This window comes from Oncorhynchus clarkii, chromosome 21 (assembly GCF_045791955.1).
Source record: "Oncorhynchus clarkii lewisi isolate Uvic-CL-2024 chromosome 21, UVic_Ocla_1.0, whole genome shotgun sequence".
NCBI classification, from domain to species: Eukaryota; Metazoa; Chordata; class Actinopteri; order Salmoniformes; family Salmonidae; genus Oncorhynchus; species Oncorhynchus clarkii.
In genome coordinates, this window is record NC_092167.1 from 33,823,865 (window position 1) to 33,839,281 (window position 15,417).

The window sequence follows — 15,417 nt, forward strand, 5'->3', positions numbered from 1 at the left end:
AGGAAGATTCTAACTTCCTGAATAAGGAAATATCTCTTGATGAAATTCGAGAAACAATTAAATCTCTAAAGAGTGGCAAGACCCCGGGCCCAGATGGATACCCTGGTGAATTCTATAAAACATTCAGCAACATGCTCTCTCCCTATCTGCACAAAATGTTGGTTCAGGCCAATGAGGATGGAGCTCTCCATTCTACTTTGGACGAAGCGTTCATTACAGTTATACATAAGAAGGGTAAAGATCCAGAAGAGGTAGGGTCATACAGACCAATATCTCTCCTTAATACAGACCAAAAGATTTTAGCAAAAACTCTGGCTAACAGGCTTAGCACTTTAATTGGCAAATGGGTCCATTCGGATCAGACCGGCTTTATCCCTAACAGAAACTCATTCTTCAATCTCAGGCGCCTCTTCAATATTATGTATTCTCAAAGGTTACCCAACGTGGACCTTGCCGTCATATCTCTTGACGCCGAAAAGGCCTTTGACCAAGTTGAGTGGCCCTATCTATTCAAGGTCCTACAGAAATGTAATATTGGAGATAGGTTCATAAATTGGATCCAGCTTTTATATAGGAACCCCTGTGCCAGAATACTCACTAACCAATCATTGTCGCCCCGATTTAACCTCAACAGGGGGACAAGGCAGGGTTGTGCGCTGTCGCCTATGCTCTTCGCCCTAATTATCGAACCGCTCGCTCAGACGATTAGATCTCATGCAGCAATACACGGCTATAATACTAAAGATACTCTAAATAAGATCTCCCTATACGCAGATGACATCCTCCTCTATGTAACAGAACCCCAGGCTAGTATCCCAGCTATTCTTGATGTGATCAATTTGTTTGGTACCTTCTCGGGATACAGAATAAATTGGAACAAGAGTGAATTAATGCCCATACGGTCGCAAAATACCTCCTGGCTAGAACATCTCCCATTTAAGTTATCTTCAGTAAAATTTACCTACCTAGGAATTGTAGTTACCAAACAATACTCCTTACTATTTAAAGAGAATTTCCCCTCTCTGATACAAAAACTCAAAGCAAACATACTATTTTGGAGAACTCTCCCAATTTCTCTGCTCGGTAGAATTAATGCCATTAAAATGGTCTTCCTCCCACAACTGCTCTACCTATATCAGAACATCCCAGTATTCATACCTAAATCCTTTCATAAACAACTGGACTCAATTATCAATCCTTTCATCTGGGATTATAAAACACACAGGATAGGTAAAAAACACCTCTGTAAATCTAAGATGGACGGAGGATTGTCTCTCCCAAATTTTATATTTTATTACTGGGCCGCTAACCTCCGCATTGTTACGTTTCTGCTGGATGACGTACTTCCGGCATCCAGCTGGCTTAGTATGGAGCGTGAGGAGTGTCACCCCTTCTCTATTGGCGCTGTGATTTTGTCGCCTGTCAATCTGGAGATGTCACTTTATTGTAACAATCGTATTATACATAGCACAGTTCGAATCTGGAAGCAAATTAAAGTCCACTTTGAGCTTAGACCAATGTCATTCATGCTCCCTGTCGCCAGGAATCCCTCCTTTGCCCCTTCTAACCTTGATAACACCTTTGAGCGATGGGGAGAGTTGGGGATAAGTACCATAGGGGATTTATACATAGAAGGGACCTTTGCTTCCTTTGAGTTGCTGAGGGAAACTTATAACCTTCCCAGAAGTAATTTTTTCAGATACCTACAAATTAGAGACTATGTTAGAAAACACCTCCCAACATTTGGGAATGCTAAACCTTCCATGTTTGACGGATGCATAAAAATATGCCCCACCTCCGATAAACTGATATCGCGTCTATATGATGCTTTTCAATCTGTTAGCACACCTTCCACTGATGCCATCAAGGCAAAATGGGAGGAAGAACTAGGGACTGACATCTCGGTGGCAGACTGGGAAGAGAGCTTGGAGTATATCCACACATGCTCCATTAATTCCAGACATCGTCTCATACAATTCAAGGTATTACACAGATTACACTATTCCAAAACTAAACTGCATAGGATATTTCCTGAGACATCCCCTACATGTGATAAATGTCAGGCTACGCAGGGTACACTACTCCACTGCTTTGCCCTATGCTCTAGCTTGCATGGTTATTGGAGTGGAATTTTTGGGATCCTCTCTGAAGTTTTGGAGACTTCAATAGATCCAGACCCGCTTCTGATAATCCTGAGAGTATCTGAGTCCCTAAACGGATTAACCAACCCCCAAAAACAACTAATCTCGTACGGTCTCATCTCGGCAAAAAAACTAATCTTGTTGTTTTGGAAGAGGAGGGAAGCGCCCTCTACCAAATTATGGCTCAGTGAATTGGCAAACACTGTACACTTAGAAAGAATTAGATATATTCTGAACAATAAATTATCAACATTTGACCAAATCTGGCAGCCTCCTCTCCTACTTGGACGAGTCGGCGCTGTGAATTTGTACTTATTAACGCACTCTCAATTGTAATATTTTAATCTACCTTTGGGCAGCATGTGCTGGCCCTGCCACCCGAGCAGTTGGGAGGGGGGTGGGGGGGGGGGTTTGGGGGAATAAGGGGGGGGGGGGATCTTCCCTCTTTCTTCCCTCTTTCTTTCTACGTGTCCTTGTTTTGTATGTCGTGTTTTGTATTATTTGTTCTGCACCCAGAACTCTGGGTCTTGTTGTTCCTGTATGCTCTTTTATGTTTAGATGAGAATTGTATACCTGTCTTGTATACCTATACACCATTCTGTGTGTGTTTAATAACAAATATTTGAAACAAAAATCTTTCACTTTGAAAATGTGGAGTAGTTAAATCCAATGTAATCCCTATTTAGATGTAATGTGTAGCGACTGTATATCAGTTGTGCATGGGATAAAAGTCGCATTAAAAGTCATGCCTGGCTAGCTCAATAGGATCGAGGTTCGTTTTTTACACAGCCACAAACCAGAGGCCTATGGGTCCTGGTCCAAATGTGTGCACTACACAGGGACTACGGTACCATTTGGGATGCAACCTAGCTTACAGTCCGACTCGTTAGTGGGACAAACGCAAGAAAGAGAAAGAGCTCACCATCTAACAGTCCAGGGTTGTGTCAGTCTCTAGTTGTGATGTATGTCCTGATATTATGTACTATGTTTCTCCATTAGAAAGACGAGGCGTTTGAGATGTGATACATCTATCAGCATAATCTCACTCATCGGTCATCATTTCGACTGGCCAATGAGGGAGACAGGGACAGAGAAATGGAGGGAGACAGTGGGAGAGAGAGGGGAGGGAATGAGAGAAACGGAGAATAGCGGGTACAAAGAGGCTGGAGGGGAGAAGAGATGGAGGAGAGGAGGGGAGAGAGGAGAATAGGAGAAAGAAGGGAGGAGTAGAGAGGTGAGGGGAGGGTAGAGGAAGAAGGTAGAGGAGAGGGGGAAGTGAAGGAGGAGAGACAGGAGGGAGAGGGGGAGAAGAGAGGAGACTGGGAGTACAGAGGTGAGGAAGAATAGAAGAGAGGGGGAGAAAGGAAAGGAGAGGAAAAGGGGAGGACAGGGACACTCAGAGGTGAAACAGCGTCTGGTGAACAATGAAGGGGAACGACAGACGTGACATCACTGGCGGGAGAGGAGGGAGAAGGGGGAAGTAATTAGGTGACTGTGTGTGTGTGTGTGTGTGTGTGTGTGTGTGTGTGTTTGAGAACATGTGTGGGTGTGTCTCATTCAGGCCAGCAGAGGTGCTAATCTCTTCTTCCAGAAAAAAGAAATCAGCCTAGTTATTACTGTCATCTCTCCCTTCTCCTCCCTCTCCTTTTCCAGACCTATCCCTCATTCTCAAAGTCACACTGCATTCTCTCTCCTTCTCCCTCTCCCCTTGACCCTCTCTCCTTCTCATCTACCTCGCTCGATCTCTCCGCCGAGTCAAGAGGACTTTTCGCTTATCAATTCTGCCCGGGGTTGCCATGGAAACGGTCCGGATGGACTTGGTTAGGAGGAAGAAGAGTTGTGTGTGTGTGTGTGTGTGTGGAGGAAGGTTGTGGGGGTTCTCTCTGCTGGCGTCTTAATATCTCCTCTAGTCCTGTCAGGACACATTTCAAACCACAGTCTGGTCCATAGAACCCGCTGTCACTCACACGAAACACACTCGCTAAGAGGCCCCCCATGGAGCTAGCCTTTCTCTCACCAGGCAGTGTCCTGAATACGAATTCAGTTGAGGCTGCGGTCGGTGTCTATGTGTGTGTGCCGATGTTCTGGATAGGATACCACCACTAGACTATTGAGCAGAATGTTTGTGTTTAATGTGAGGTGCATTCTGTGTGTGTGTGTATCCGTCCTGGCCCATATTGTATAATTGTACTGTGAATGAATGTGTGCTTCGCTGCAGATTTAAAAAGCAGCTCTGCAGGATTTATTTTTAGCATCACAGGCAAATGCAGCCTTTCTCCTCGCTCTTCTCTCTCTACCGCCTCTCTCTTACAGTACCCCCTCCATCTCATCTCTTTCACTCTCTTTTCTCATCTCTCAATGCCTTCTCTTGCCCTCTGTCCATTCACCTCCCCTCCATCTCTGTCACACACACACCCACACACATCACACACAAGTTTAACATCCTCTCTCCTTTTCTGCTCTACAATGTACGGCTCTAAATAGATGACTACTTTCTGCTCATCCCTCCCTCTTTCCATCTCTTTCTCTCCATCCCTCTCTTCTCTCGGAGTAGTCCCAGGTCCCATAGCGGTTTCAAAAACCTCATTCCAGTTGAAGTGACGTATGGACTGTACGTCTGTGTCGCTAAAGGCAGCAGAGGCAAGGTCCCGCGCTAATTCGGCAGGCTCTCAGCAGCTCTAGGCTACGCTATACTATGTACATCAATTATATATTTAACACAGAGGAAGGAATTCCCTCCTGTAGACAGGTGCAGGGCAGCTAGCCTGCAACAGCACTAACAGGCTACTGTTAAGCTAAAAGCCTAGCATATTCCTATGTGGCTTGTGTTGGAATGTAGCAATAGCGTGGAGTCAGCCATTGTAGTGCTATAGCGCTAACAGGTTACTGCTAAGAGCTACAGTATGTATGAGAATCCTATACGAGTGTCCACACTGTGGCTTGTGTATTGAAAAATAGCGCTAGCTATATAGCAATAGCTACATACTGTATAGAGCCAGTGTACCGCTTTACAAATGCTACTGTGAAGCTAAAAGCTATAAAGAGACATTATTTTGTGAATTTCAACACTCTGGCACCATGCTACGGTTGCTTAGTAGAGTGGAGTTTTTACTGTGGTGTTACCATGGTAACCACTGTTGTCATTGCCGACCGGATGCTGGTCATGGTTTTAATCAGAGAGTCGGAAAGACGTGAGGTGTTGGTTTGTTCACATGCGCACACACACACGCACACACACACACACACACACACACACACACACACACACACACACACACACACACACACACACACACACACACACACACACACATTTTAATCAACGCTACAGACAGAGGGAGGTTGAGAGGTGGTTTAAATCAGAGAGAAGAGACAGACAGAGCAGGTTCAAACATGACACAGACACTGGTACAGGGAAAAGAAGTGCCTGAGGGATGGATGGAGGGGGGAGTAGAGGAGAGAGAGGAAGGGTGATGAAAGTCACCTGGTCAAAGATTGATGTGGAGACTGGGAGAAATATGAGAGCTGGAGCTGGTGACGTTTCAAAACCATGAATGATAGGCTACAGTACATGGTATATAATTAAGCAATAAGGCCCGAGGGTGTGGTATACGGCCAATATACCACGGCTAAGAGCAGCTCTGATGCACGACGCAACGCGGAGTGCCTGGACACAGCCCTTAGCGGTACTGTATTGGCCATATACCACAAACCCCCAAGGTGCCTTATTGCTATTATGAACTGATTACCAACATAATTAGAGCAGTAAAAATGAATGTTTTTTCATACCTGTGGTATAAGGTCTCATATACCACGGCTGTCAGCCAATCAGCATTCAGGGCTTGAACCACCCAGTTTATACAGTAATGTAGATCATGTTAAAGGGATAATTAAATGGTATACAACTAATGTCTTGATGGGATTTATTCTATAGTAATGGGGGATAAAAACCACCTGACACTAAACATGTAGTTTAAAGGGATCCTTCGGAATGTAATCTACTTCCCCAGAGTCATATGAACTCATGGATACCATCTTTATGTCTCTGTGTCCTGTATGAGGGAAGTTAGAGGTAGTTTCGCGAGCCAATGCTAACTAAGTCTATGGGTATCTACTAGCATCCTAGTGTCGTGAAGTAGATAAAGGGCCTCATTGCCAAAATCCAGAAGTATCCCTTGAAGAGACAAACCTAAATGTAGTGGTTCCACAAATAAACGGTCTCTAAGGGGCTCTAAGTGAGAATGTGAATTCAGGGAATTCCAGGATTTACTCCTACCACTGTAGTCGGAGTATAACAGTGGTAGAGCTGCTCCGCGTTGCGTCGTGCGTCAGAGCTGCTCTTAGCCGTGGTATATTGGCCGTATACCACAACTCCTCGGGCCTTATTGCTTAATTATATACCATGTACTGTAGCCTATCATTCATGGTTTTGAAAGGTCACCATGATTAGCGTCTGAACTGAGATCACACGCAACCTACTCTGAGCCTGACAACCTACACTGTTCAGGATGGACACACGTGCAGTACGCACTAACGCGCGCACACACATGTGCATGTACACACACACACACTCGTTTCACATTAATATGTCATTCATCGCATTGGATATACAGTATGAAAAATACATCTGTTACAATAAAGTGTGTGTGTGTCTATAACAGACTATGGGAACAGACTATGGGAGGCACACAGTACAACATAGAGCCATGACTAGATGGAACTCTATTCCACATCAAGTAACTGATGCAAGCAGTAAAATCAGATTTAAAAAACAGATAAAAATACACCTTATGTAACTGCGGGGAATGTGAAGAGACACACACACAGGCACACACACACACACAGGCACACACACACACACACACACACACACACACACACACACACACACACACACACACACACACACACACACACACACACACACACACACACACGCACACACATGATAACATACACACTTTACACACACGTACATGGATTTTGTGTTGTAGATATGTGATAGTAAAGTAGTGGCCTGAGGGCACACACTTAATGTGTTGTGAAATCTGTCGTGAAATGTAATGTTTTAAATAGTACATAACTACCTTAATTTTGCTGGACCCCAAGGAAGAGTAGCTGCTGCCTTGGCAGGAACTAATGGGGATCCATAATAAACCCCAGGAAGAGTAGCTGCTGCCTTGGCAGGAACTAATAGGGATCCACAATGAATACAAACACAAACTTCTGAACGTTACAGGTAGCGTACAATACAGGCAGCTTGTACTGCTGCTTTTGTAAGCATGATGCTGTTGCCGTTGTTTTCAAAACCGGTACCCGGTTACCTTCAGACAGAGGCCACCATCGTTTTCGTGAGAGTCTCATCTTTCCATAGATGCAATCATATTATTATTATTAGATCATTACTATTATTAGATTATCAGATTATTATTAGATCGTTACTATCATTAGATTATCAGATTATTATTAGATCATTACTATTATTAGATTATCAGATTATTATTAGATCATTACTATTATTAGATTATCAGATTATTATTAGATCATTACTATTATTAGATTATCAGATTATTATTAGATCATTACTATTATTAGATTATCAGATTATTATTAGATCATTACTATTATTAGATTATCAGATTATTATTAGATCATTACTATTATTAGATTATCAGATTATTATTAGATCATTACTATTATTAGATTATCAGATTATTATTAGATTATTATTAGATCATATTATTTTTTAGGCCAAACCGTTCAGATGCTACAGACGTTTTCGTGAGAAGACCGTTTTTTCTGAACGTTTCATTCTCTGACAAACACCGCTGTAGCTCTGTAGCTTCCACCACAGATGCAGAAGGCCGCCATTGGCCAATGCTAGATATCGAGATCCAGCCCGTGCAAAAAAAGAAATATCTCTAGCTTAAATGGACGGATTTTGATAGGGATTTTTAAAATTCATTTCTTAAATTGACGCACCAATAGACTCTCGGGGGTTAAATACTTAGGACATAGCATTAAATAGAACATGTATGATACATCTCTATGACTCAGGCATACAGTATCGCATGAGTGCTCGTGGTTTTAAAAAGGCATCATATCTGAGAAGTCCGAGACTTACTTTTAATCTACTTCTATCTACTTTTATCTTCTAAGATGAAAGTCGTGTGATCTATTTCCCTTGCTCTGCTCTGCGTTGGTGTAGTTAAAGTGAAAAATAGGGAAGTATATTTCCGACCCTATAAAGATGTCTTTAATTTGCATGACTACGACTCGCTCCAATATTTCTGTCTTGTAAAAAAATATATATTTAGCAGTGAGCTCAGACTCAGTCTGCACACAAAGCACTTGCATCAGACCAGACCAATCGATGCCAGACCTTACATCAGAGGAACTCTGCAGACAAGAGCAATCAACAGTGGAATTACAGTATGTGGAGGAGAAACTTTGGAGAACACAGATAGTTGAGATATTTCCTTCGTATTGCAATTCTCCTTCGTTATCTTTTCCCATTCGTGATCAGTGAAGAGATGGAGGAAATAGATCATTTCAGATAGCTGGGAATACAGTGTGTGTGGGTGTGTTTATGTGTGTTTGTGTTGTATGTGTGAGTGTGACCTGGGCAGAAAACTGTTCAATTTGGTAGTTTATTTAAAAATGCAACTTTTCAAATACTCAAGGCAGTCAAATATATATCGATATCGATATAGAGATTCAACTAAAAGGCAACTATTTTCTTTGAAATTCAAATAATGTGCTCAGAAAAACAAATAGTATTTGAAAGGTATTTTGAATACCTTTAAGAAAACCAAATCATATTTAAAAGGTATTTGAATAAATGCAAGTTATTTAAAAAACAAAAATTCTTATTTGATGGTTGCCAAATATTTGCTGAAGAACCAAAAACTACAACAGTTAGTTGCCTTAGTCTAAATATACGGGCATAAGCACATGGTTTGGGCGGCTCTTAGCTATGAAGCTTAATATACCCTGTAGCCTAGAATTAAATACACGAGGGACATGGAATCACCTCTTACGCAGCTTCAAAATGACTAACATATATGTTTTCATAATGAGTGAGACATAAGGTAATAGAGTACCACTTGACATAAAGTTATTGTACATGTGGAGTAACTTTGTGATTATTACAATAGCAACATTGTTTTTACATAGGTCTTTGCTTTATAATTGCATAATGACAGAGTTATTACAGAAGTGGAATAAGGAGCAGTCACTATTCCTCTTGTGTGAAGTACTTACAAAAACTCTCGGCTCATTACTATGCAATCACAAAAGCATCACGTAACAACATGCTCATAAAAATGTTGCTTGAAAAATAAGTGACCGTTTTATTGCACGGGGTACAAGAACAGTGTTACTGAGAGTGCTAACAGTACCAAAACATGGCTAAGTGTCAAAAGAAAACGAAATATCCCAAAACTGCCTTCTTGAATCAACTACAGCCAAGGTAGGTGGAAAATCATGTTCGTTTGAATTCAGAGTAACCGATCCCTTTAAAGATGGTATCGCGTGGGTTTGAAACAAGAACCCTGACCCTCAGATGGACAAAGACGTACGGAGTTGTTTCTGCTAAGCGTCCAACTTCCTGTTTGCGACGTTTGCAAATGGCTTGGCATGACTCTGCAGTATCTTCAGGTATCGCGAAATGAATTGCGGCGTTCGACCTTTTCAGCGGCACGTTGGAACCGTCATACAATAGTGGAGTGTCGCAACTTATTTATACTCATCATCTGTACAAAATAACATTGGCTAATTCGTTTGACTTGATTGTCTACGCCTGGGGCCTGTTCATGGGAATTTACAGAACGTTCAGACAGAAATGTATTGTGTCGATCAAGCATGACTGTCAGATAGATTGGAGTAGTATAGGTGATAGTGGGCGCTTTACTCATTCCATCTATAACATGCAGTTCCAGACGCAGCCCAGCCATTAGTTGATGGCAGCCAATCCAACAAAAAGTAGCCACTTCCTGAGATACTTAAAACTATAGTTATCCCAGGTCTGGTGTGTGCGTGCAATGTGTGTGTGTGTGTGTGTGTGTGTGTGTGTGTGTGTGTGTGTGTGTGCGTGCAATGTGTGTGTGTGTGTGTGTGTGTGTGTGTGTGTGTGTGAGTGTGTGTGTGTGAGTGTGTGTGTGTGAGTGTGTGTGAGTGTGTGTGTGTGAGTGTGTGTGAGTGTGTGTGTGTGTGAGTGTGTGTGAGTGTGTGTGTGTGTGAGTGTGTGTGTGTGTGTGTGTGTGTGTGTGTGTGTGTGTGTGTGTGTGTGAGTGTGTGTGTGTGAGTGTGTGTGTGTGTGTGTGTGTGTGTGTGTGTGTGTGTGTGTGTGTGTGTGTGAGTGTGTGTGTGTGTGTGTGAGTGTGTGTGTGTGTGTGTGTGTGTGTGTGTGTGTGTGTGTGTGTGTACACACAGCGGTAGTCAGAACTTACCGAGGACGCCCAGACGGTAGTTCATAGTGACCACGATAACGTTGCCGTAGGCGGCGAGGACACTGGCGTCAAACATGTTTCCGGTTCCTTCCATGTAGGAGCCTCCGTGGATAAACAGCATCACTGGCTTCTTCCTACGGTCACGGATGTCTTCAGACACAACACACACACACACACACACACACACACACACACACACACACACACACACACACACACACACACACACACACACACACACACACACACACACACACACACACACACACACACACACAAGAAGAGGGAGACAAATAGAAATAGGAAGCCAATGAATCCATCACGAACAAAGACCAACTCTAAAGCCAGGTACCTTTTAGAATCATCAGTGTGAATCCAGCTAACGGGATACAGTGGATTCTGTGAGGCAGTGTAGTAGATCTACTGTGTGTATATATATAGGGGACTCTGACTTCAATGATGTTTTTATGGTGGTGGTAGTCTGTCTGTCTGTCTGTCTGTCTGTCTGTCTGCCTGCCTGCCTGCCTGCCTGCCTGCCTGCCTGCCTGCCTGCCTGCCTGCCTGCCTGTCTGTCTGTCTGTCTGTCTGTGTGTGTGTGTCTGCTGAGCACCTGGGTTGGAGGATAATTAATGTGAGGGCGCAGCGGAGCAGAACGGTAACATAAATAACCACTATAGCATCAGCTTACCAGAGAGAGAGAGGGAGGGAGGGAGGGAGAGGGAGGAAGAGAGAGAGAGAAAGAGAGGGAGGGAGAGGCAGGGAGAGGGAGGAAGAGAGAGAGAGAGCGTGAGAGAGAGATAAAGAGAAGTTATTGGTTGCCAAGTCTGGCTCTATGAAACACAACATGCCATTAAATAGAAGAACTCCCTGCTGTAACACCCTTGTACACATGTACTGAAACCCACATACACGGATTTTACTAAACATTAGGAACACCTGCTCTGTCCATGACATAGACTGACCAGGTCAATCCAGGTGAAAGCTATCCCTTAATGATGTCACCTGTTAAATTCACTTCAATCAGTGTAGATGAAGGGGAGGAGACAGGTTAAAGAAAGATTTTTAAGCCTCGAGGCAACTGAGACATGGATTGTGTATGTGTGTCATTCAGTGGGTGAATGAGCAAGACAAAAGATTCAAGTGCCTTTGAACTGGTGCCAGGTGCACCGGTTTGTGTCAAGAACTGCAATGCTGCTGGGTTTTTCCTGTGTGTATCAACATTGGTCCACCCCCAAAGGACATCCAGTCCATTTCATGCCCCGACGAATTGAGGCTGTTCTGAGGGCAATTCAATGTTAGGAAGGTGTTCCTAATGTTTTGTACACTCAGTGTAGATTCAACAACAGACGTACATAACAATGACAGTACACAAGGGGTGGATTCATTACGCCGATCCTGTTGTAAGCCAATGGAAAGGAACGGGGAGGGACCTACCTGAATTTGTCCAATAGAAACTCTCATTTGAATGTGCCATTTTACAACTGGTTGGACTAATGATTACAACCCAGCACACACATACACACAAACACAGACAAATACTGTTTGATTTCTCCTTTCCTTCCTTCCCTCGCTCTCTTTCTCTCTCGCTCTCCCCATCTTTCCCTCACTCTCTCTCTCTCTCTCTCTCTCTCTCTCTCTCATCCTCTCTTCCTTCTCTGTCTCTCTCCCCCCTACCTCCCCCATCTCCCTCCCACCCTCTCTCTCTCTCTCTCTCTCTCTCTCCTTCACTTGAACAGCAGCCATTCCATCACACAAACTAACTCTCATTGACTGTTGCCATGGAGACATATTGCAGTCACACATCTCTAACCCCTTGACACCCCTCTGCCATGTCTCCACCTGAAACTCATTTCATTATCCACCAATGACCACCTGCACATCCTATTACACACACACACACACACACACACACACAGAGAGAGACATACACACACACACACACACACACACACACACACACACACACACACACACACACACACACACACACACACACACACACACACACACACACACACACACAGACAGACAGACAGACAGACAGACAGACAGACAGACAGACAGACAGACAGACAGACAGACAGACAGACAGACAGACAGACAGACAGACAGACAGACAGACAGACAGACAGACAGACAGACAGATAGACAGACACACACACACACAGACGCACAGAGACATACACAACCAGACAGACAGACACACACACACACACACAGACCGACATACATCCACGTAAGCACGCATGTAAGGAGACACGCATGCACCGGGCACACACACAAGCACGTTCACCCACCCAATCCACATAGACTGATATGAGCAGAGCTGGCCTCTATCATCCATGGATATGTTACAGGCACAACAACACTGACAGACAGCACAATGGCCCCCAGGGGATGCAATCTACCTCCCTCTCTTTTCTCACTCGTTTTTCTCCCTCTTTCCTCCTCTATCCCTCCCTCTCTTCTCAACTATTCATCCATCCCCTTTTCTCTCTTTTACTCTATCACTCTCCTCTATTCCACAGCATCCCTCTCCTCTCTCTTTCTCGAACCAACTAACTCAGTACCAAATAACATGTCCCTTTACTAAAGCCCCACAATACCTAAAGCCCTTCAACACCTAAAGCCCTACAGTACATAAAGACCTACAGTACCTAAAGCCCTACAGTACATAAAGACCTACAGTACCTAAAGCCCTACAGTACCTAAAGCCCCACAGTACATAAAGACCTACAGTACCTAAAGCCCTAGAGTACCTAAAGCATTACAATACCTTAAAGCCCTACAGGACCTAAAGCCCTACAGTACATAAATACCTACAGTACCTAAAGCCCTACAGTACATAAAGACCTACAGTACCTAAAGCCCTACAGTACATAAAGACCTACAGTACCTAAAGCCCTACAGTACCTAAAGCCCCACAATACATAAAGACCTACAGTACCTAAAGCCCTAGAGTACCTAAAGCATTACAATACCTTAAAGCCCTACAGGACCTAAAGCCCCACAGTACATAAAGACCTACAGTACCTAAATCCCTAGAGTACCTAAAGCATTACAATACCTTAAAGCCCTACAGCACATAAATCCCTACAGTACATAAAGCCCTACAGTACCTAAAGTCCTACAATACCTTAAAGCCCTACAGTACATAAAGCCCTACAGTACCTAAAGTCCTACAATACCTTAAAGCCCTACAATACCTTAAAGCCCTACAGTACATACAGACCTACAGTACCTAAAGTCCTACAATACCTGTAACCAGAGTATTAGAGAGAGAGAGAGAGTGGAGAAAAGAGAAAGAGGGAAAACAACAGAAAGACAGAAAAACGAGAGAGAGAGAGCGACAGGGTGGAGAAATTGTTTATTTCACTTTTGTATATTATCTACTTCACTTGCTTTGGCAATGTTAACATATGGTTCCCATGCCAATAGAGCCCCTTGAAATGAATTTAATTGAATTGAGAGAGAGAGAGAGAGAGAGAGAGAGAGAGGGAGAGAGAGACACAACCTGAGGGACAGCCAGTGAAAAGCGCAATGTCAATAATATTTCCTATTTAGTTTTGACTGGTCTACTACTATTGCTTTAATGTATTATTATTCTCATTAATATTGTTGTTGTAGTTGCTGTTAATGTTAATCTCATTTCCACTACTACTATTATTATTGCAGTTGGATCCACCATTTTTGTTATATTTATACTTTGACAATGTAAGTCATTTAACTTGCCACATCAATAAAGTTGAATTGAATTGAATTGAGAGAGAGAGAAAAACCAGAGGGAAAAAAGATAGAAAGAAACAGAGAGAGAGAGAAGCTGTCGATGTATGTTACCCTGAGGACTTCAGTCTGTCTGGCTGATCCTCTCAAGCAGAACCAAGACAAGGGATGATTAGCCCCAAACTTCTGTTTAGCGTTTAGCCACGACGACACGTCCCACCAACGTTTACTTCACTTCACCAACCAGCGGGTGTGTTTGTTAGTTTGTGTGTGTGTTTCAGAGAAAGCGATCCTGTAGACACTGATCTAGGACCAGTTTACCCTTCCACAAGTCATGACAGTTTCTATTAGGAGGAGAAATGCAAATCTAACCTTAGATCAGTGTCTAGGGGCAATTTCAACATCCTACTCCCTAAAACTGATCTAGGACCAGTTTACCCTCCCATGAGTCATGACTGTTTCTATTAACGTTGCAAAACACCTCAGATCAGTGTCTAGGGTTTCATCCTACCCCCTGTTATTCCGTATCTCATCTGCTCTATGCTTCTTTCTCATCCAATTACAACCACCAAACAAACAAAATAATGTTAGTGACTGTTGTTATAACGGTTATGGTTGTGTTATGGACCAAACCACAGCTTCAACCACAGCCTCAAGCATAGCAATATCTTTACTATTATCATTCTATTTCTACAACCAATGCTTCCCCTAAAGCTTCCCCTAAAGCTTCCCCTAAAGCTTCCCTACCTTAGCTTTCCTAAGTTACCTATGGATGTAGGATCTTAAATTGACCTATTTTGTGCTTAATGTTAGTGGTTTGGCAATTAGCTGGCCAAAAGTAGCCTACATGAAAAGTGCAACACTGAATATGTGTTAGTGTGCGTTTTCAGTGAATTTATGTAAATCACAAAGCTCATCTGCATTTCCTCTGGTGCGGTAAAATGTTCAGCAAAAAAAAGAGTGGTCAAATTAAGATCGGTACTTGGGTATAGACTAGGGAGTATTGCAGAGAGCTAGGGTACAAATGGAATAGTGTATCCAATTGAATCCAATCCACGCCGAGAATATGTATGTATTTATAATGGAAGTTAGATAGCACTAGG

At 43.1% G+C, this 15,417-nt stretch overlaps 1 protein-coding gene across 1 annotated transcript in view; it reads right to left on the bottom strand.

The window, feature by feature from the left end:
• Positions 1–15,417, bottom strand: part of LOC139378939 (neuroligin-2-like) — a 136,014-nt gene that overhangs the window by 79,657 nt on the left and 40,940 nt on the right. The window contains exon 2 of the mRNA XM_071121568.1: positions 10,592–10,741. Within this exon, the coding sequence (XP_070977669.1) occupies positions 10,592–10,741 (150 nt within the window). The remainder of the gene's footprint in view (positions 1–10,591; positions 10,742–15,417) is intronic.